Here is a 23,313-nt window from a genome sequence, read left to right on the forward strand (position 1 = left end):
TTAATTTTTAGTTTTATTATTTTTAATATATATATATATATATATATATTATTTTTAATAGATATATATATATATATATATATATTTAAATATTCCTTTTAAGTTTCCTAAATTCAACTCTTGTGAAAAATCTCTTATAAACACTACAAAAACATTAGAATTATGGAGTCATTACTTTGAATTGCAATATTTTTAAATTTTAAATTGAACTAAATTTAACTTCATAATTATTCAAATTTTGTCAAACCTCTAAAACAAAAAATAATAATATAAAAATTGTAGAAATAAATCATATTCACATGCGTCATAGTAAAGACCATTCAAGAACCTTACTTGATTGATTTGAATACAATTACACTGAAATGTTTGTTACAATAAATATACCATCTTAGTCTTTGTCTTAACAATTAAACTCTGTTGATATTATTGATTATACAAGACATACTCTCCAAAATACGACGCCAAAAAGTCTAAACTAATCGGAGGTGTGTATGAAAAACCTGTAATGAGAGCTTCAACTGGCACCTCAATACATGCAACCCATGCGCTGCAAATTGTAAGAATGTTCAAACAAATAGACAACCTTCAGTTTATCATAAGTTTCCATTCGAGGTTTTGAACAATTGGATTGCAAATTCTCCGGACTTCATTGCACTGCCGTCATGAGTAAATCCGTAGCTCCAAAGTCTGCTCCATCTTTCCACATTGTTCAGACTGAATGATTTCATGTAAAAAGTTCTCTATCTTCCCTTCTCTTCGTCTTGCAACTTAAACAGAGTTGCAATTTTAGATTCGAAGCAAAGTGTTGAAATTTACAAATCAACTGACCCCTTCAATACCAAACCAGTGTAACATGATACTTTGAACACCCACTTTGAAATGCCACTCTCGAATAGAACTACCACAAAAATACCGTTCTACAAACTACTCACATCAGTTTTCTTTACCTGTAAGGTCGGATGAAATGAGCAAGACAAAACGAACTTAGCTTCTTCCAGTTTGTCACGGTCACTCTGAGCTTTGCAAAAACAGTGTCTTTTGTTTTTTGGTATGCGCTAAATAATGGTCGTTTAAGAAGAAAGCTCGTTGTATTCCCCCTGCATCGAGTAACATCACGAGGAGCATCAGAATATATCAATATGATCACTTTCTCGAACATAGACTTGGTGAATTATGTTGGTCGTGACCCGCTTCAAGCTCCGACAACAAATAGATTTCATCTGCAACTCGCGTGCATGACGTTGATTATTGCTGCATAACGCCTCCTTTTCACTAAGTAATATTAATTGATTACTGAGAATGTCTTGAGCCCATCAGACGGCACTGTAATCACTTCATGACTTCGTGATCTTCATCATGGTACATAATAAGAAATCCAAGGAGAAGAGACTAGGGCTTTGTGGGAAGATGCAACACAATTTTAGAATGCCGATGTACTGCAACACTGGAAGAAGTGAATTTAGTCTCTCGTATTCTGTGGTTTATAGGTCAGTCTTAGCAGCAACGGGCATCGAAACAGGAGCATCATAAGCTCATTGCTTCTCTGCCACCGACTGTGTCATTTGGATGCCTCACATGAGCATTAATTTAGATAATCAGGAAGACGTCTTGAAATGCTTGTCGATGATCATATTCACACTAGCTATGATTCTACAGAAGTGGCAATCTCCAAAGCAAGTCCACATGGTTGTTACTGAGAGATAGAATGCTTTCCAAAACCGCAACGGTGAATGACCCGTATATTCAGAACCTACGTTTCCATTCACATTCTGATGCTCTGATTGGAACTTTGCCAAGGTGACGATCAATTTCTTGAGTGGTGTTCTTTTTGTTTCTTATTACCCGGTCCTTGCAGCAGGAATTGCTATATGGTGTGGCGTCAGTTTCCTGCTCATCCCCAGCAACCACCCGATATCCTCAAACACACTCAATCAGCCGTCATTTGTACAGTGGGTGCTCCGAAATTTTCAATCTACGCTAACTCAGATAAATAAATAAAAAAAACTAACCGCTGAGATGCAAAAGACGAATACCCTCCGATGGACACCAAATTAAGGAGCTCGTACTTGTCAAAAACCTTTGGAACAGAATTCCCAGTTAAACCTGCTCCTGAAGTTACCCATCGATCCCAGCCCATACTTCACAACGCTCCTGACCTGGCACTCACGGAAGTTTGAGCACAATAGGGTACTAAAATTGAAATTTGTCTACATAGAGAATGCAAAGCATCCGTCAAGAAGATACAAAATGCGAATTCTGTATCCAGACCGCAACACTATTTATACACCCTTTCAGTGACCCAGAACTGCGAGCATGTAGAGGGTATTTGATAGAATTGCAGTAGTATAACGTTCCAAGATTTCATACCCTTCTCAACCTATCATACAATGCTGGGTACAGTCTTCTCGGCAGTGAGCGTGGAGCTCATTCATGTGCTTAAAACTAACGCACCACCTTTCTAAGACGAACACTACTACTTCACACCTTCAGGAATGAACCATTGTTTCCCAACCGAGAAGACGGACACGAGCAAGGTTCAATCCGATAACTCAAGGAATTATTTTGCCCCCTCTCTTTCACGGCAGTGAGCACAACATGAGAGAGGAATGAAAGAGAAACGACGGCGCATCCGATCTGCACATAGTGGTTTGATTGATCGTTTTTTAATAATAGGGGTTTCAAACATGGCACTTTTGCAAAACAAAATAATTGGGATTCAGCACCCGTTGTTTCCAGGATCACTCAAAATATGTAATCCAAAATATCACTGTTCAATCTTTACTACCCCTTGATATTACCTTTGATTCAAGAAAACTGAGGCAAGCAACATGGTTTTTGATATTCGACCTATTCCTCTTTTGATATTTCAATTTCAAAATCACCCATGTTGCAAGGTGGGTGCTTTAGTGAAGTATCAAGTGATATTTTGAAATATCACAAGATACTTCAAGCTTGCATCAAGGTTGAAATATCATCCGAAAAAAACCATGTTTAAAACTCCCTGATGTTAATGAGAATAATATTAACAAATAACCTCACTTTCACCTCTTAAATACATTTGCAAACCAACCTTCAGTAAGTTTACATTATTATACATATGGTGTGTTAATCCTCTAAACTCCAAAGAATCATGAACAAGAGTGACATCACACATTCATTGTGAAATAAATTGAACGAAATTGAAAGAAAATCCCATAAAAAATGACGTATACATTAATAAACAAACACCTTAGTTGGCTATATCTCAGTCAGATTATTCAAAATAGCTTAAATTGGATTGAGAATATACCAATTATAAGCAACAACAAAATTAGATATTGTTGTTATTTTTGAAGTTATTTCCATCAGCACATGTCGAAAATATTAATAGCAATGCCCATAGGATGGCATGTCCAACACATTAGTTAACAATAGTGTTTTATTCTTAAAACATTCATCACACCACAATTTTTATTAGCATCCATAAGCCACTACACAGAATCTAACTAACAGTAAACATATATTTCGAAATAGTAATGTGTAAACAATTCCACCTTCAGAACATGCAAAAACAATACAAACTCAGTAATAGTTGCATGACAGCTGTCGGTATCTAAAACCCCCCTTTCCTCGCTCTTTCCTTTCGGGCCTTCGTTTGGGGAAAACCAATTTTCCTTTTCTTTTTCCCTTTCCGAGAAAGGCACCGATGGCGTGTGACGTGGCCACCTTGCTTATCGCTCCTGCCAAAGATGCCACGCGGGACCACTCCACGTGGAACTTATGACGTGGATAATGATGTGGTCGTCCAACTAGGATAACTTGGCGACGTGGATGCCAGCACAGCACAGGACAACCATAAACTTTCTTTAATTACCCGGATTAGTGGGCCAGCCTAGTTACTTTTAAAAAGTCGCCGTTCACACGGGAAGCGCCGGTGGGGACCAGCCACACCGGACCCGACTCAACCCGACCCGAGTCGGCCCCGCATTGTTAAGCGTGCAACGTTAAGGGTATCAATCAATGAGTCAAACATCTCCCCGGATACGCGATGATCACAAGCTTTGGATGGACTGGACCACAAGAGCTCTGAGATGTACATAGAGCATTAAAGAGCATTCAAGTGCATTAGAGTGATGCTGTCTGAATATTCGTTGTTGAGGGAGTGTGTTGTTTAAACCACAATTTGATGAATGACGGTAGAAATTATGGAATGAATGAAATATATCATATAAATATGTGTGTGTGTGTGTGTGTGTTTATTTTAATAGTAGTTTATATTTAATCTCTAGTGTTACATTATTGTGGCATAAACTATGACGAGAAATGTGGTTTGTTGGACAGTCACATAAACAATAATATCCTGACACGAATACATCAATTGTTGACAATTAGGTATGAACTATGCCCATCTACCAAGAAAATTAAAGAATACAAAATAGGTGAACTTAAACGTAGATATAATTTTGAACAAATTGTATGCATGTATGTATGTGTGTGTGTACGTGTATGTATATATTGATAATAAAAAATTAAGAACCTTAATGTATCACCACGTATAATTTAGGGCATGGGTATTATGGTACCCAGTTCCAAACACTTTAAGATTGTAACCCTTGGGAATACAACTAAATACTTGTGCATAAGTTCCCAAGTTGAATTCCCACCCTCATGGTTAGAAAGAGCCTTAAAAGTTATCAAAATATTGGGGGTTGTTGGGGAGCACCAAAATAATTTTTGGTGATGATAAGTTACCCATTCTAATTTCAATGTAAATTATTTATATTTGCAAATAATTAATGTGTACATAAAGTGTTCTCTCTTAGCATCCATAAGCACCCTTTTTTCTAGTTACTAAAATTTTTAGCTAAAATTTTTGGTATTCATTTATTTTTATCTGGAGTTCTTTGTTTTGCATTTGGAGCTTTCCATGTAACAGGCTTATTTGGCCCTGGTATTTGGGTATCCGATCCTTATGGATTAACTGGAAAAGTACAACCTGTTGTTCCAGCTTGGGGAGCTGAAGGTTTTGACCCTTTTGTTCCAGGAGGGATAGCTTCTCACCATATTGCAGCAGGTATTTTAGGTATACTAGCTGGTTTATTCCATCTTAGTGTTCGTCCTCCTCAACGATTATATAAAGGATTACGTATGGGGAATGTTGAAACTGTTTTATCTAGTAGTATTGCTGCTGTATTTTTTGCTGCTTTTGTTGTTGCTGGAACTATGTGGTACGGTTCTGCTGCAACTCCAGTAGAATTATTTGGCCCTACTCGTTATCAATGGGATCAAGGTTTTTTTCAACAAGAAATCGATCGTCGAATTCGTGCTAGTAAAAGCGAAAATTTAAGTTTGTCAGAAGCTTGGTCTAAAATTCCAGAAAAATTAGCTTTTTATGATTACATTGGTAATAATCCAGCTAAAGGTGGATTATTTAGAGCGGGTGCTATGGATAATGGAGATGGAATAGCTGTTGGATGGTTAGGTCATGCTGTTTTTAAAGATAGAGAAGGACATGAACTTTTTGTTCGTCGTATGCCTACTTTCTTTGAAACTTTTCCAGTGGTTTTAGTAGATGAAGAAGGAATTGTTAGAGCTGACGTTCCATTTAGAAGAGCGGAATCTAAATATAGTGTTGAACAAGTTGGTGTAACTGTTGAATTTTACGGTGGTGAACTTAACGGAGTAAGTTTTAGTGATCCAGCTACAGTAAAAAAATATGCTAGACGTGCTCAACTAGGTGAAATTTTTGAATTTGATCGCGCTACTTTAAAATCAGATGGTGTTTTCCGTAGTAGTCCAAGAGGTTGGTTTACTTTCGGTCATGCCACGTTTGCTCTTCTTTTCTTCTTTGGTCATATTTGGCACGGTGCTAGAACTCTATTTAGAGACGTTTTTGCTGGTATTGATCCAGATCTAGACGCACAAGTAGAATTTGGAGCATTCCAGAAATTAGGAGACCCTACTACTAAGAGACAAATAGTTTAGATTGATTTAATAAAGAGTTTTTTCTTTTTTTTTGTAAAAAAAAAATAATATATATATAAATAAATATAGAAATTATTTTTCTAAACTTTTTTTAAATAAATTTTGTTTTCAATTAGTACGAAAGCTATCTCCATACTTCTCACTATAATAAAATCTATGGAAGCATTGGTTTATACATTTTTATTGGTAGGTACTTTAGGAATAATCTTTTTTGCTATTTTTTTTCGTGAACCACCTAAACTTCAAACTAAAGAAAAAAAATAATTTTTTATTTTGATAAAAAATTACGAACCTTCCCTTTTTATTTTAGGGAAGGTTTTTAATAATTAATTTAATCTTCATGCTCTTCAAAAGGATCTCTAAGTTCTTTAGAGGGTTGCCCAAAAGCTGTATAAAGAGCATAGCCAGTAAAACTTACGAGTGAACACGATATAAATATAGCGACTAATGTTGCAGTTTCCATTTTTAAGTAGTTCCAAAAGAATGGTTTATTTTTAATTAATATAATAGTACACAAAGTTAACAAATCTCAACTAATGCAATAAAATTTTATGGCTACACAAATTATTGATGATACTCCTAAAACAAAAGGAAAAAGAAGTGGTTTAGGAGATATATTAAAACCACTTAATTCAGAATATGGTAAAGTTGCTCCTGGATGGGGTACAACACCTTTAATGGGTGTTGCAATGGGATTATTTGCTGTTTTTTTAGTTATTATTCTTGAACTTTATAATTCTTCCGTATTATTAGATGGAGTTCCTGTAAGTTGGTAATAACTTAAAAAGGTTCAATAAAAAAGTTTAAACTTTTTTATTGAACCTTTTTAAGTTATTACCAACTTTATTTATTTACTAAAGGTAGTTTAATCGTGTAATCAATTAATTAAAGGATTTATGGATTATGGGTGTGCGACTTGGTTAGATAAATGAAATTTAAAAAAGACAAAATAATTTGTTAATCTTAAAAAAAAGATTATTTTATTTTATTAAATGTTAATAAATTTAATATTTAAAGCATAAATTTCAATTAAAATATTAGCAAATATTTTTTTTTTATTTAAACTATGATTAATTTTTTTAATTTACTATTTAAATTTCGTTACCAAATTTAAGTGTTTTTACTCTTTAAAAGTTTATAATGATTTTAAAAATTATTTACCTATTATAATTTTTTTTTAGTCATCGGAATATAGTAAAAATCTAAAGTTTAATTATTTTTAATAAATTTTAAACAAGAAAATCTTTAAAAAAAAATTATTCATTTTAAAGAAGAAGATCGCTCAAAAAAGCAATTAATATAAAAAGCTAACTTGAGATAAAATATAAAAAATATATAAAAATTTCGATTTATATATATATACTTTTTTATTTTTAAGCCGTATGAAAAAAAATTATCATTTACGGTTTGTAGAGAGGAAATACATAAAAGTTTGTCTATCTCAATAGAGTATACGATTGGTTTGAAGAACGTCTTGAAATTCAAGCAATTGCAGATGATATTACTAGTAAATATGTTCCACCACATGTGAATATATTCTATTGTTTAGGAGGCATCACCTTAACTTGTTTTTTAGTTCAAGTAGCAACTGGGTTTGCTATGACTTTTTATTATCGTCCAACTGTTACTGAAGCTTTTGCATCTGTTCAATATATCATGACTGAAGTTAATTTTGGCTGGTTAATTAGATCAGTTCATAGATGGTCCGCGAGTATGATGGTTTTAATGATGATTTTACACATATTTCGTGTTTATCTTACAGGGGGTTTCAAAAAACCTCGTGAATTAACTTGGGTTACTGGTGTTATTTTAGCAGTATTAACAGTTTCATTCGGTGTAACTGGATATTCTTTACCTTGGGATCAAATTGGTTATTGGGCTGTTAAAATTGTAACAGGTGTACCTGAAGCTATTCCTGTTATAGGCTCACCTTTAGTAGAAATATTAAGAGGAAGTGTTAGTGTAGGTCAATCTACATTAACTCGATTTTACAGTTTACATACTTTTGTATTACCACTTCTTACTGCAGTGTTTATGTTAATGCACTTTTTAATGATTCGTAAACAAGGTATTTCAGGTCCTCTATAAATTATTAGAATATAATTTTTACTAAATTTTGCTGACATAATAAATTTTTAATAGTAAATTTTTACTATTAAATTTTTATTATGAACTAAATTTATTTATTGCCATAAATTATTTTTAGTTTAACGCTTAAAAAAAATTTATGGATTTTCTGTATTTTATTTAAACATTTAAATAAAATATATCTTTATTTAAAAAAAAATTTTAATTATGGGAGTGTGTGACTTGAATTAATTATTGACTATGTAGATTTTTTATTTAGTCTACCACATTAATTATAAAATTTAAATGTGTTGTTATCCTAAATTATTTTAATAAAAATAAAAAAACTTAGGTAAATTTTTTTAAACAAATTTTTTTCTATGATTTATTTTCTAAATAGGCTTCATAAAATTTAATAAATAATTAATATATGTATATCTGTATTATTTCTATATGATATATATTAAAATAATGTGATAAAAAACATCATTCATTTCCGTTGGGTTTTTTAATATAAAAATCATAGGAGTAAAAAAAAAATCTAAGGAAAAAAAAAGTTAATATACTAACAAGTTAAGTTTAAATAAGTACAAAATTTTATAGATAATAAAAAAACTTATAAAAACTAAGACTATCCAAAATGCATATTATAATAAATTAATTATAAAAAAATTTCAAAAAAGCATACTTGGATTTTGAACTTTTTTAAATAAATAAAATTTAAATAAAAATAGTTTGAGTTGGATGAATAAAAAATTCATGTCCAATTCTTTAAGGGGAATATTTTTTAAATAGCCTATCTTAATAACAAAAAAACCTGATTTAAGTGACCCTGTTTTACGAGCTAAATTAGCTAAAGGTATGGGTCATAACTATTATGGAGAACCTGCTTGGCCTAATGATCTTTTATATATTTTTCCAGTTGTTATTTTAGGTACTATTGCATGTACTGTAGGCTTAGCTGTTTTAGAGCCTTCTATGATTGGTGAACCAGCAAATCCTTTTGCAACTCCTTTGGAAATTTTACCTGAATGGTACTTTTTTCCAGTTTTTCAAATACTTCGCACAGTTCCTAATAAATTATTAGGTGTTCTTTTAATGGCTGCAGTACCTGCAGGCTTATTAACAGTACCTTTTTTGGAAAATGTAAATAAGTTTCAAAATCCTTTCCGTCGTCCAGTAGCAACAACTGTTTTTTTAATTGGTACTGTAGTATCTATTTGGTTAGGTATTGGAGCAGCTTTACCTATTGATATATCATTAACTTTAGGGCTTTTTTAATATTAGACTAATCTAATAGATTCTTTTTTTTATTAATTAATTAGAGTATTTACTTTAAAGTAAATACTCTAATTAATTAATAAAAAAATAAATTTTTTTTTAATTTAATTTAGTTATTTTTTTTTATTTATTAAAAAAAAATAGAAAAAGACTTGATTAAAAAATTTTTAAGTAATATAATCATAAAGTGATTATATTAATTTATTTAACTAATAAAAATTTATTAAATATTAAATTTTTTTTTTATATTTTTTTAAACAAAAAACGGCGACATGGCCAAGTGGTAAGGCAGAGGATTGCAAATCCTTTACCCCCAGTTCGAATCTGGGTGTCGCCTAAAAAAGTAAATTTATTAAAAAGAGTTGGATTAACTACTATGTCATGTTTTAAATAAAAACTGTATTGCTCTATAATTTACTTTAGCCTAGTACTTTTTTTTTATTTAAACGCATTATTAATAGATAATCCTAACATTAAGAATAAATCAAATAAATAAAAAAAGCAAGTCTTTTAATATTTACATACTAACTATTTATCTATATTTCTTATAATAAAAGAATATGATATATATATATGTATGTATAGTCTTTTTTTTGTTATAAATACAAAAACATTATAAAAAAAATAATTTTTTATTTATTTTTCTTATAAGTATTATTTATAATTAATTTTTATTTTAACATTTATAAAAAACATATGGATATAGTTAATATTGCTTGGGGTGCTTTAATGGTAATGTTTACATTTTCTCTTTCACTTGTCGTTTGGGGAAGAAGCGGATTATAAAAATTAGATTTAAAATTTAATGTTTTTTTTATTTTTATATTTTTTTTATTAAATATAAAAATAAAAAAAAGCATTAAACTAATTAGATTATACTTTTACTATTTAATAAATTAATTTGTATAAGAAATAAAAAAAGTATAATCAATTTTTTCCCACCCTTTATAAAATTTTTTTTTTAATTTTATTTTTTGATAATTTTTATTTTTCTTTAAGTTTTTTTTTTGTGAAATAAAATAATTATTATTTTTTTTAGAAAAAATAGTAAAATTTAATTTATTATTCCGTAAGTATAAACTTTCTACTATAAAAAAAATGGCAGTTCCACTTAAAAGTATTTGTGATAATAAAAGAATTGGATCTAATCGCCAACCTTGAAAAATAAGAATCCCTCCACATAATAATCCAATTGATGAAAAAAATGAATCATAATATTAAGATAGGTTAATGTTTTTATTTATAGACATGACCCTCTTAAAAACCATACATGATATTTTAATTTCTTTATGGCTTAAACATTAAAATGAAAAAAAAAACCTTATAAAATTTAAATGTTCTAAATCCAAGTAAGTTTAAAAAGAATTTTGAAAAAAAAAAACTTTTTGGATTGTCTTTTCTTGTTTGATTTTATTTTTACAACAAGTTTATTTTATTTATACTTAAATTTATTTAACATTATCCTTAGGCTCATTTTATATTTCATGGATTTAATTATTTTTATTTCTAAAGATATAAAAATAAAATTAAATAAAAAAAAATAAATTATTTTTAGTTGTTATTTAATTAAAGTTCCAATTTTCTTTAATTTAAAATTTAAGCATGTTTTCGAAATAATGTTTTAATTATGTTCAATTTTTAGCCATAGATTTTTTGATATAATTTTAAATTTTATTTCAAGTTTTCTATTTATTATTTATTGTTACTATTAAATAGATTGAAATTTTTTTACTTTATTTAAGTACAGGATAAATCACACCTCTAGATACATTAGGTTCCCTTATTCGAAGGGCATATAAAAGTATACCTACTACAATAAGCCCTATTCCTACTATTGTACTAGGGCCTAATTCTATATGAATCATATAATTAAAATAATAAAAATATATTTAAGTTAAAAAACTAAAAAAATTATATATAATTTTTTTAGTTTTTTAACTTAAATTTTAATATTGTAAAAAACTAAATATTTTATTAAAAATACAATATTATTTAATAAATCCAAAATAAGTAATAATCTAAAATAAATTTTATTATTAACTACCCTGACTAGCTGTTTGTACATAAAGAATTAGCAAAAAAGCTGTGGGGATTAAAATGAACAATGCAGTAGCAATAAATGCAAGAATATTTACTTCCATATGTTTATTATATTAATGTTTAGTTTACAATACTAAAAAATATCATCTGATTTTATTTATAATTTTTTTATTATCAGTTTAATTATAAAATTAAGCAGTTTAATCAAAATATTTGAAATCAAAAGAATATGATTTTAGAATCATTAAAAACCAGAAGCAGGTAGTGCATAATAATTTTACATTTAAAGAAAACGTTTAACAAAAAAACTACATTATTGCTTTAAAAGTAATATATTCTGTTTTTTAGTCATCTTCTTTTTGTATACAATAATGCATGTGATGGTTTTTGGGGGTTTTGTTATTACTATTGTATTTGAATAGGCACAAAGAAACATATTTGTTATTACAGATATTGATTCACTGTATTTAATTTTATTTAAAGAAAATAACAGTAACAATGGTTGATATATATATATATATATACATAAACAGAACTGGCTGTTGTAATGAATAATGATCTTGGTTTGCAGAATTTTAAAATTTATTTGGGTGTTTTGCCACAAAATTGAACAAGTTTGATTTTCAAGCTAAGATCATTTTAAAATAGTAAGAAAATGACCATCGCAGGGGAACCTTATCAACTTTTAATTGAAAGGATCTCATGAAATTGAGGATTTTACTAAACAAAAATGTAATGATAGGTGAAGAATATCCTCAACATTCATTTGTTTGTTTATTCAATGTTTTACAATAAATGAAATTAATATGCTACACTATAATTCCTTAAACGCACACTATAAACGATTAAGATATTATCTATAGAAATGCATTATTTGGACACACCTTTCATTATTTAGCCTTTCATAGACGAATAGAGCACGAGGACAATTAAATGGATGAATGAAAATACATATATGGATGATAAAAGATGGATGAAATACCAGGGTGGCAGAAAATGATTTCCCGCGCACACGCGGGAAAGGAACTTGCGATGAAGGAACGGAAAGTCAACTTCAATGGAACACACGACGAGGCCACACGGCACTCCAAGACCTCCACGTCATTCATCCATTCGCTTTAGTGGTAAAGCTTGATTATGGTCACACTGTTGAAAAACGTTCACGAAAGTAAAAAGTATGAAAAAGTATATAAAAAGATGTTACTTTTAGAAGATAGATTCGGTTTCAAACCCTACTTTGATTGCCATGTAGGGTTTGAAACCGAAACTATCTTCTAAAAGATTTTGGTATTCAATTCGCACAATTGTATTCTTATCCTCACTAGCAATGGGGACGAATCAACATGTTGTATGCTTACAATTCTTTAAACGTCAAAAAGCATGACACAATGCAAAAAGATGACAAGTAGTAGTAAAATATTATTTCTAAACGTGCCTGTGGATGTTGTTCGATAAATATTAAAAGAAATAAACTACACCATGTTGTTGTTTAATAAAAATGATATACTTTTGTTTTGATAAGAATGGAAGATTCGAAACTTGTTTTTTACGTGCACTTTTATGTTCACAACGTGGAGCCAGAGAAAATATGTTTTGTGGCTGTTAGCAATGAAGGTACTCATTTTGAAAACATTTTTTAAAAATACTACTTGCACAGGAAATATTGATTTTATGATTTCAACATTGAATTCTGTAGAAATTTACAAAAGCAAAAAAATGAAAATGTCAGAACAAGATTTGAATAATTTTATTCATTTAACTCAGTCATACCTCTCGTGGTTGCTTAGGGTTTCATGTGGGCAATATTCAAACATAAAAATGAACTAACATTATTTTTGAATTTGCTATCGTGTATTATAACATGGTCACGTTGCTGTATATGGGATAAAAATGCACAATTTCTATAATTGTCTTAGCATGTTACAACATAATCTAGTCCTGTATTTTAATTTAATATATTAAATCATTACAAATTCAAATCAGTAAAAAAGTAAAATAAAGACATACTTAACTTATCAAAAAAACTAATTGAAGGTAAAAGACGTACAAATACTCCTGCAAAATAAACCGAACAATTTCGATATTATGGGGTAAACAATAGTTACAAAAGAAGAGATACGAATATACACGAACGTACACACCCAGATGGAGGATCGCATACGTACAAGTTCGTATAAATACGACACATATCACACACTCTCTGGGCCCGAAAGGAGCGAAATCGAGCCCTCCACGTCAAACACTGCGCGCCAAAAGAGGAGACGGATGGGGAGAGTGAGCTGTCAAGGATCGGACGGAGAAACGGAACCAGGGCAGATCGGACGGTTTAGAGAGGGGGCAAGGGGAGCGGGACTAGGGCTTGGCCCGTCCAGCTAGGATGGGATGAGGGGGGACGGGTATGGGGGCTCTCCACCGTGGTCAGCGTCACATCAGCGCCATTTTGCCTTGTAGGACCAGCAAACTGGTGATGGTGTGCTGCCCCTCGCGAGATAGTTTTCGTGGCACAGACAAGTCGACGGAAACCAAACAGGACGGAAGAGACGGCAAGTCGTCGACGACGTCGACGGAGTTTGTGAAACGTTCATGCAGGTGACGCACGGAGCGAAGCCGCTGCGCCACGCTTCCCGTCGGTGAGTGACTCGACTGACGCAAAGCTTGCTTGGTTTGTTGCATCCATTGGTGAAGAGAGAGAGAGAGAGAGAGAGAGAGAGAGAGATATAGGGTGAGCGATGGTGGTTCAGGGGCAGTAAGAGGGATTTTGCAGACGGGAAAGGGAGGACGTGGAAGGTCCATTTGTCTTTTTCCGTTCGGTGTCTCCTCCTTCTGCGGCTTGTCTGGCTTGCTTGGCTAGTTCGGGCCTCCAGCCGGTTCCACATGGTCTCTCAGTATTGCTGCCTTGGCACACTTCGTTGCCATTTCATCTCCCGACTCTGCCAACTCTGCATACTCGGCAACGCGTAGGTATGCATGTGTGCCACTCGGGTCGAGTGTCATGTTCAACCCTCCCCTCCTCTCATGTTGCCAGATCTTCGTTTGTCGGTGTATAACCCTCGCTTGTCCTGTCGTCTTGATGCTATTGTAGTGAATATTGTCCGGGGGTGGGTATTTGTTTTCGGCGGTGCTTTTGTTGCGCTGTTGGTATTGGTATGTTGTTGTGTGTAGTCCGTTTCGATGAAGTGCTAGATATTTGTAGCAGCTGGTGTTTGTAACAATAAGGTGTTGCTGCGGTTTAGCTACTACGATCCCTACGTGTGGCATGTGTACGAAGCACATCCGCCGCTTGCACTGCGGCTTTAGAGCTTTCTTTGCACCGTTGTGTGCGCTCTTGAAAAAACAATCGATGATGTGGTTTGGACGAAGAGGGTCCGCACAGACAGGGGACAAATTAAAAATCGTATAGGGATTAATGTGCGAGGTGAAACTTAAGCAAGATGGTGAAGTAGCCGCAAAACGGCGGGATGGGAGTTCTCCCGCCAACATCGAAGCCGAGCTTTCGCACACCAAGCGTGCGCGCAGATGTAGTGCTCATTTCTCCCTACCCTGCTGCCGAGCTTCTCTCAGATGATTCATTCTTGAGCAGTGTATCATTTGTCTCTCAACCGCAGGTTACAGGCCTTGATGTCAACGTCATGACCCGAGGAGCTTCCTGACAGTCAGTTTCGCGAGTGAGTGTTTCACGAATTCTGAGAACAAAAATTCGGAGTCGGCCGAGGTCTGAAGACGCACACCAGTGATGGGGGCAGCAGGGGAGACGGCAACAGCCCCACCCGCCGCCTCCAAGGGTCCGAAGACCAGCAGCGGTCCTCCCACATCAGGTGCGACGACGTCCCCGACGCCCATTGCGTCGCATGACCCGAACGCGCAGGCAGGCGCGGCGGGGTACAATGAATGGTTGGCAGCGTTCCAGGCGTACTACCAGGCGGGAGCACAACCTCCCGCGGGAGGGTTTCCGCACCCCTACATGTGGGGAGGGCAGCCCATGATGCCGCCTCCCTACGGGGGGCCGCACCCTTCTTACGGCGCCATGTACCCTCCCGGAGGAATGTATGGGCACCCGATGTACGGGCAGTACGGGACTCCGACGCCGGATGGAATGGCGGGCGCGGAGCAGGGCGCGGACGGGAAGGCGGAAGCGAAGGGGAGCGATGGCGGTAAAGCGGCACCTTTGAAGAGATCGAAGGGCAGCAAGAGCAGCCTGCAGCTACTGAAAGTGAGCGACAGTGGAGGCAAGGGGAACGGGGTGTCGCAGAGCGTGAGCAATGGCGAGGAAGGAGAGCACGACGGCGAGACGGGGAGCGACGAGGGCGGTTCGACGGATGCGAGCAGGGAGGAGAATGCGCAGAACCTGTTGGGAGGGAAGCGGAGTTTCGAGCAGCTGGCGATGGAAGCCGTGGGAGCTCCGGCTTACATGGGCACTCCGGGCGGCGCAGCGGGGGTTCCAGGGGGTGCAGTGGGGACGCCAGGGCCAGGAGGAAGCTTGGACATGAGCTTGGACTACTGGACTGCAGGGTCAGTGCCGCAGGCGAAGGGGGCAATGCGGGCGTCCGGGAGCCCGTCGACGAGCGCTCCGCCAGCGGAGATGTGGCTGACGGACGAGAGGGAGGTGAAGCGGCAGAGGAGGAAGCAGTCGAATCGAGAGTCTGCGAGAAGATCGAGATTGAGAAAGCAAGCGGAGTGTGAGGAGCTGGGCATGCGAGTTGACTCGCTGACTGTAGAGAACGTGTCCTTGCGGACGGAGTTAAGCCGGATGACCGAGGAGTGCAAGAGGCTGCAGGCGGAAAACAGCAGCTTGATGCACAAGGTGCGTGGCATATCAGGTGCGGAGATGGGTGGTGCGGCGGGTTCCGGCGATGTGGCCTCGGCAGGCGGAGACAACGAGGCAGTGGTGTCAGCAAAGGAGATCGAGGAGTCTCAGAGCAACGGGAACGGGCACGCGACGAAAGCAAGAGACGAGAAGTCAGGCGGTAAGGGGAACGGGAGTGTCGATGTAGGGGTGATTGATCGATGGATTGGTGGACCGGGGGTTTTGTAGGATGTGGGGTGTGCAGTGTTGATTGGGTGGTGGAAGCTGTGGATAGTGTTGGCGGTGGGGACTGGTGAGGAGGGTGTGAGAGGAGAGCATTGAGGCGTAGAGAAGCGTGAGGAAGTGTTGCGCATTTGGTGGGTGAAAGCGCGCAGCGGGCGTGGGAAAGGACGATGGGGTTGTGAAGGTTTGTTTATAGTTTTGGGGTGGTGGTTGAGGCTGGAACGCATGTGTTGGGGCGTTGGTGTTATGGTGGCGGCGTGCAGACGCGGAGGGTGAGGGGGTTGTTGGGATGGAAAGGTCGGACAGTGATGGGGAGTGACGCGGTGCATTGGGGTGGGGCGCAGGGGTGAAAGGTCAAGAGGAGGCGGGTGCGGCTGCATAGGCGTGGAGACATTGGGTGGGGGGCGGGGGTGATAGGAATCGATTTTGGTATTTTGGGTGGGTTATGTAGGAAGCGGTGACGGAAAGAAGTGGTGACAACCCTGCACAAACATTACAATTCTTCAAGGGATGGGCGCGTCCTGTTCAAGGGGTGGTTGGTGACTGGGAGTGGGTGAAGTGAAGAGAGAATTTCACTGGTGCTGCGCTGGTCCAGCATTCTTTGGGAGTAGCAGGGAACGCTCGGCTTGATGTTTTTAGGATAGTGGTAGTTGGTGCGATTTTGTGGTGCCATGCTTGAGTGACGGGAGTTGGCTGTGTACATTTGGATACTCTTTGAACAACGGTGGTTTCACTGAAAGTTGAGAGTGAACATGGGTTGGAAATTATATGCGAGCGTTATTTGCAGGCACATGATTACTCAGTCTTCACAGTCATGTGCTTTATATTGGGTTCAATTCGGATATTAGCTTTAGGGGTTAGACACATCCTTCTCAACAATTTCTTTGTCCAGGTCATTGCACTTCAGCAGTCGGCATTTGTATCTATCATTTCATGGATTGGGAAATTACTTATCGATTTATTTTCATTATTCAATTTGTTTACCTCGCATGTATTGTGGTGGTTTTCTTTTAATTAAGCTCTTTTAGAATCAGTAGTTTGCTATGATGAGTTGGTTTATTCTTTGATTGCAACGCGTCTCTGATCTCAAATGGTCATCTGTTCATTAGGCAAGGATCTAATTGTTTTTATTTTTGCTTTCTCCATCGCGCAGCGATTCAATCTGAATTATTAGTATGCAGGGGTTTGTTACAAGCTTTTTGAGATACCTCTTTCAGTTCATTGGACAAGAAATTTAGAAGCTGAAGATGACGATGTTGATTACCGTAATTGTTCTGGTTTCTGTTTTTGATGACACTTAACTTCGCAACTTTGCGGGTCTAAGGTTGTGTCACGTCCTTGTTGCATATCGGCCGTGAATGTTGACTGCAGCGAGCATTGAAAGATCGTATGGCACTATGTGATGCACCTGCTATGCCTGGGTGTAACATTGACCTACATATTCTGGCGCTGCGGGATGTTTTATAGCGTATAGTGACTTTTTCATAGCAGTCTTGATACGTCGAGACTGTAACCTCCATCAAGATCACTGCATGATTTTCAGGCGTGAGGACATGATGGATAATTGGACTGCAGTTTATTATCTCTTGCACTTTTGCGAAGTTAAGTGTGAAACTAACCCTGACAAGCCTTCACCGATGCTACGTCGACACTGGTCACAGCTTCGCTGAATATTTTGTGACGGGTTGAGAAATGGAGTCTTTTTGTGAAGAAACTGATTCTCCAGACATTTGACCACAGGAATGAAATGATTTTAATTGTGTTAAAAGTCGGATGCTTTCGGCAGTATCATCAAGGTATCCTATAAAGTTACATAAAAAGCGTGCCAGTCGCATTCGTCAATGACAAATAGACGTCACAATAGGACTACTTCCTGCGATTGGTAAAATTAATTGAGACTCATAACTGAAATGAGCAAGCCTTCCTGCGATTGGTAAAATTAATTTTGAGACTCATAACTGAAATGAGCAAGCCTTCCTGCGATGGGTAAAATTAATTTTGAGACTCATAACTGAAATGTGCAAGCCTTCGTGCTCAACAACTAGCATGGCTTACATGCAGATTAGCTGTCCAACAAGAATCGAATGTTCCAAGGCTTGAGAGAAACAGTTTGACTGTAATCAACAAACCCTAGGGACAGACAAGATGCTTCAAAATCTTAGCCATTTCCGCTCCTTTTCCTTGCTGTTAACTGCATGCGTTGTGGTGGCATGAGCCGCTTCAGCAGATGCCAAGGCTTTCCGAGCCTCTACTAACTTTCGGCCAACAGCCTCATATACAACTTTCTCCTTGCGGTTCCGAGTAGCCATCTCCTGCAATTTGCTAACTTTGCTACGAAGCTCCTTAATTTCATCTTCATGAGCTACTATTGTTTGCCGATTGGCCTTCTCTAGTGACTGCTTATCACTGACTGATCCACTACAGTTGGTTTGAGAACCACCAGGCCTAACCTTACTGGATTTAGTAGCTGAAACCTGTTGACCAGTGAGATGATGATTGATGAAGTCAAAAACATTTCGAGTTTCTTCAATAACCTCCATTTTGGACTTGGCTGCTCTTTGTGCGTTAGCCCACTTTTGATCACGCTTCCTCTTCCCACCCCTGGACTTTTTTTTTTTAGCAGTCTTTTCAGCGTCCCCTTGTTCTCCATCTTGGTTATCCTGACCAAATCCCAGTGACTGCTTGGCTGGTCGCATCTGAACCTTCACTGGTTGTATAATACCTTGACCAGATACACCTAGTCCCATTCCCTCACGAAACCCCATGCTAGCCATCATCTTGGAAGCCACTCCGCGAGTGTGCTTCTCCCAATTTGCAAAAGTAACTGTCTCTGTTTGCACACCTGCACAGAATGATCCAAGAGTAGGACGTTCTTCTTCGTCCACAAAATCATCGCTTTCATCCCCATCTTCATCTGAGGTGTCTGATGCATCACTAAGTAATGCGTATTCGGACTGTGCAAGGTCATCTTTATCGACGTCCATTCGCTTTCCATCAGCACTAAATACAATCGTGGCACGCTGCTGTCCTTCGTCCCACAACTCTAGCTCTGCAGCTCGCCATAGCCCGTTTCCAGCTTCCGCCAGGACTGCAGATCCCAATGGTATTTGCTTCCATTCAGGAGCCTCGTAATTGCGCAGAGCATTCAAATGGGCTTCTAAACCTGCGAACAGGATGAACAAACATCATCAGAGATCATGAACAACGAGGCTCAAGTAACAAACGGCATTCCTGGGCAGAATACGCAAACCATCTCATTCACCATCTAGTGTGTAGCTTCGCTGAGTTAAGCATAGATTGAAGAGCACTGTAACCCAAACATGTTGAGGAATAAAACATATTAATCACAAATGTAAAGCGCAGTACATAGAGGAGATCGAAATTAGGAAGAAGGAAACTCGAGAATACAGGTCGCGTTCAATTAAACAAGGTCAAATCCTGTTCACTTTATCAGGCGTGCCATGCGAATGAAAAGCATACGTTGCAGAGAATGACTGCATACCATGAGATAGACGGCACTTATTACCAAATCGACATTGTTGCTGCAGGAAAAACCTGCACATCTATATTTCCATCGCACTGCTTTAAAAACTTGTCCTTACACAAAAGCCAACTGTCATCCACAAGTGCAAGATGACTTTTTTCTCTTGTGGCAACTGGCTCGATATTGAAGAATAAAAACCGACAAGTAGGGGGACGTTGAAAATCCGTGACTACGAAATTGAGTACACTAACATTCTATGTTTATCGTCCTCCACAGGGTTCCACTCTTCGACAGAGTTCTGACCAGATAAAAGCTGCGACAGTTTTGATGTCAAAAAGTCTTACCTGCAATTTTTCGGAAGTTGGATGTAGAAAAGCCACACGAGCGACAGAGTCATCCTCCATGCCAAGAATACAACCATTGTACCATCTCCCATCGCTATGACGAAAACGGCATTTAGAACCGACTGAGAACGGCTGGGGAGGGACCACATCCCCCATATCTGACCTAGAAACCGACTGAGGCAGCTCATCAGCCACCTCGATTTGTCCCCCTTCAGATGGAGATTCCTGCCGCTGAGTCATGGCATCTACCTCTCGAAGTAGCCGAGCACGCTTGAGGTGTAACAGGCTTTCTTCTGCTCCCTTCACAGCTTGCTGTAACTCTTCCCGAATCTACACATCGGCACTTAACAGTTAAGTTAATACTTAGTGAGCGTATCACGGATAGGAATAAACCACATGGTGCTCATCGACCAGACCCTCTTTAATATGTGAGTCTAAATCACATCAAGAGCATCAAGTTGTAGTAGGGTCGTAAATCGGAAACCAAAGGGGAAAATGCTAGAAGGAGAAATCAAACACCGGGAAGTCAGAGATGCTTGATTTCTGAAGGGCAGGTTGATGGTTTTCAAAGATAAGAAGAATACGGCATGGGTTGTGATCAACTTCCAACTCTTAATCATCAAAAGACTGTGGAAGGTATTCAAATAGTCTAATACATAGCAATACATACTTGTAGTAATCATTCGAAGACAATTGAAACAGCAAATTCGTGTCATTGTAGATAAATTTCACAAGAAATTCTCCACTAGCGCAAGTTCATTCCTCACCATCTTTCAGCTTCTATACAATTCAGATCGAAATGCCTCGCAATTAGGGTCTCAATGTAAGTCGTGTGTCCTTACAATTTGTCAGCAATTTCAATGACTACTGCCAAATCATCCTCAGTGGCTTCATTTCGCTGCACTACTGACCCACGGGCTTCTACTAATCGATCAACGACCAAACAGTCTAGAACAGTATAATCTGTGCCGATTCCACTCAGAGCCTTAATTTCACCTCAGAATCAAGCTTTCGGGAGAAAAGGCAGGCATGACGTAGGCCATGCTCGTTTCCGTAATCTAAAGTTCGGTAAACTTGCAGAACATTGAAGAAAAGAGGAAATACGAGGCTTCAGTAGACCAAGGACCTCATAAATCAATCACCATTTTGATGCTCATCGCCAATCCCAGATGCCAAATATTTTGCCAAGCAAAGAAAACCCACACTGTCTGAAAATATCTTCACTAAAAATGAAAGTAGAATAATAATACTGACCATGATTAGCTCGGAATTGTTAAAATCCACTGCAAGAGCTTCGTCAACGGCCTGCAGGGACGCCCGATTCTCCTCCAAGTGGGTTTCTAGCTCTCCTTCCAGCGCGGTCTCATCATTCGCTTCGCCCATTGCGACCAAACCCTAATTACTCGAAAAATCGCGCGTCGAGGCAATCCGCAAGCACTAACATGAAGCTGGCGGTCCATGCATCATCCACGATCTTCAATTTTGCTCGTCATCGGCCAAGACGCCGCAAAAACGAAAGTAGGGAGGCAAACCCAAACTCCCGGATGAGCTCAATGATATACTGCGTTCACACTTGCTATGGGTGGTGATGTTTGTACCCGCCCTTACCCTCCTATTCCCGCCGTGATATGGAGGAGAGCAAAACATGTTCCGGTCATGTAGTTCTTCGCAAGGGTAATGGTTGATCAAGCGCATTCATGGCATGTTTCTCAGCACCCAGAACATCATCGGTGAAGCTTCAAGTTAACCTGCATGCCATTGGCGAAGACCATGGCCTTCAACTGGTGCGCTTGCCCTCATTGTTTTCGAAGCGTAGCGTAAATGAGTAACTTCTGTACTCATGGGGTTAGGAGTCTGCGTATTATCTTCGAAGTTTGGCGCTGCATTGTGAAGGAATGAAATACACTTTGTTGAGTCTATTCTGATCTTGAGGCGAATGGGGACGAATGCTCCTCGTAGCTTGTAAGTGTGAGGGTTGTAGCTATTGAACGCAGACACAGTTTCCATCGCTGTAGCGTAGTGCCACACGCAACCCTGGAATTCAAGGGTTATCGTTTCTGGCTTAGCTTACAAGATAATTTTTCTAGCCAGTAAATGTCCATTGTGCCGTCAGTAGACAACAGGGAAGAAAAGTGAGAATTCTCTGTAGGATTCAAGCACGATCGCCTCAAAACCACCACTATATAAGACTGTTTTGAATGATTCTTGCCCAGCTTCTATCACCGATTCCTTGCTGCCTCTGAATGCAAGAATTTAGAACTATAATACCAACGTTCAAGGAGATGGTAGGTGCAATCGCAAGCTACTGATACAGTTTTCGTCATGAGGATTAGGTCGAAATTGCGTGAAGGCTATTCTCGTGATTGGAACCATTTCGGTGGATCTTCACATGTGTATTTTGGCTGTGTTCGTTGGAAGCTCCAGCTGTCTTCGGAAACCCAACCCTAACCCTAGCCCTAATTTGGCCCTAATCCAGGTTTAAATGCGTCTGAAGAATTCTAGTGATTGTTTTGTAAGAAGTTGGGTGATAATGTATTGTTTGGAGATGAAGACACTTTTCGAATCGGTTTGAACTTCATAGAAAAGAAAGAGAGGAGTGGGTCATGGATAAATCGCCTCCTGTTTCAATATGTGTAAATTGGCTTTGTATGTGTATATTTGTTTTGTATTTTCATGTATTTTGTTATTGCGATTTATTTGTATTGAAGTTGGAAATTGTTGAAAAGCAATCTTGATGTTTTTGTTTATTTCATAAACATGGAATTGCAAATTTTCTGTGTGGAAATCATAATTCATTCTTTGTTTTTAATTGATTTATGTCGAATAAGTGATTTAGTTATACTATTTTTAGTGTTTTATCAAATTCTTGTGAAAAAGGTGTAATTATACATAAACATATCATGAAATCACAAAAATCAACAGTATATATGTGTATACCAGCATTGAGGGTGCTTGGTATGCTTTGGGAGTAGTATGTTGAAGCATGGTATTGTTGTAAAATAATATACAATATAATTATAAATCACAATGTAAAAAATGTAACTACACATATTTTTATATGTTTTATGTAGTTTGTTATAAATCATTGTTTAGATTTCGTCAATGCA

The 23,313-nt window shown here is 37.3% G+C and overlaps 2 protein-coding genes, 1 long non-coding RNA gene and 1 other non-coding gene across 5 annotated transcripts; 2 read left to right on the plus strand and 2 right to left on the minus strand.

Annotated features, from left to right (window-relative positions):
• Nucleotides 1-294: 294 nt before the first annotated feature.
• Nucleotides 295-3,633, minus strand: LOC149986697 (uncharacterized). 2 transcript variants are annotated; one of them, XR_016499900.1, is made up of 4 exons: nt 2,368-3,633; nt 1,755-2,156; nt 948-1,097; nt 295-687 (listed from the first exon to the last, which is right to left on the minus strand). It is a non-coding gene; the product is annotated as an uncharacterized LOC149986697 (long non-coding RNA). The 2 variants fall into 2 exon arrangements; XR_016499899.1 differs by having other exon boundaries at nt 1,755-3,633.
• A 5,945-nt stretch (nt 3,634-9,578) lies between these two features.
• On the plus strand, nt 9,579-9,649 carry TRNAC-GCA (transfer RNA cysteine (anticodon GCA)). Its single transcript has one exon. It is a non-coding gene; the product is annotated as a tRNA-Cys (tRNA).
• A 4,448-nt stretch (nt 9,650-14,097) lies between these two features.
• On the plus strand, nt 14,098-17,117 carry LOC112274108 (bZIP transcription factor 1-D). Its single transcript, XM_024503275.3, has 3 exons — nt 14,098-14,313; nt 14,958-16,316; nt 16,723-17,117. The coding sequence occupies exons 2-3, from the start codon at nt 15,086-15,088 to the stop codon at nt 16,758-16,760; spliced, it is 1,269 nt and encodes a 422-aa protein (XP_024359043.1). The 5' UTR covers nt 14,098-14,313; nt 14,958-15,085; the 3' UTR covers nt 16,761-17,117.
• A 1,146-nt stretch (nt 17,118-18,263) lies between these two features.
• Nucleotides 18,264-21,753, minus strand: LOC112274107 (zinc finger CCCH domain-containing protein 18). The gene is made up of 4 exons (XM_024503274.3): nt 21,461-21,753; nt 20,207-20,536; nt 19,881-19,941; nt 18,264-19,541 (listed from the first exon to the last, which is right to left on the minus strand). Exons 1-4 carry the CDS (start codon nt 21,587-21,589, stop codon nt 18,529-18,531), a joined length of 1,533 nt encoding a protein of 510 aa, XP_024359042.1. The 5' UTR covers nt 21,590-21,753; the 3' UTR covers nt 18,264-18,528.
• Between the last annotated feature and the right edge of the window lie 1,560 nt (nt 21,754-23,313).

The sequence above is a fragment of the Physcomitrium patens genome, chromosome 21, assembly GCF_059467195.1.
Source record: "Physcomitrium patens ecotype Gransden chromosome 21, ASM5946719v1, whole genome shotgun sequence".
Lineage (NCBI taxonomy): Eukaryota > Viridiplantae > Streptophyta > Bryopsida > Funariales > Funariaceae > Physcomitrium > Physcomitrium patens.

What these genes read in the sequence shown, in the direction of transcription:
- LOC112274108 (XM_024503275.3), top strand. Translation starts at nt 15,086, where the DNA reads ATGGGGGCAGCAGGGGAGACGGCAACAGCCCCACCCGCCGCCTCCAAG. An exon ending in AAGAGACGAGAAGTCAGGCG is followed by an intron (nt 16,317 to 16,722) that starts GTAAGGGGAACG and finishes GGTGGGGCGCAG; the next exon opens with GGGTGAAAGGTCAAGAGGAG.
- LOC112274107 (XM_024503274.3), bottom strand. Translation starts at nt 21,589, where the DNA reads ATGGGCGAAGCGAATGATGAGACCGCGCTGGAAGGAGAGCTAGAAACC. An exon ending in CAACTTCCGAAAAATTGCAG is followed by an intron (nt 19,942 to 20,206) that starts GTAAGACTTTTT and finishes ATGGAAATATAG; the next exon opens with ATGTGCAGGTTTTTCCTGCA. An exon ending in TAAGTGCCGTCTATCTCATG is followed by an intron (nt 19,542 to 19,880) that starts GTATGCAGTCAT and finishes TCCTGTTCGCAG; the next exon opens with GTTTAGAAGCCCATTTGAAT.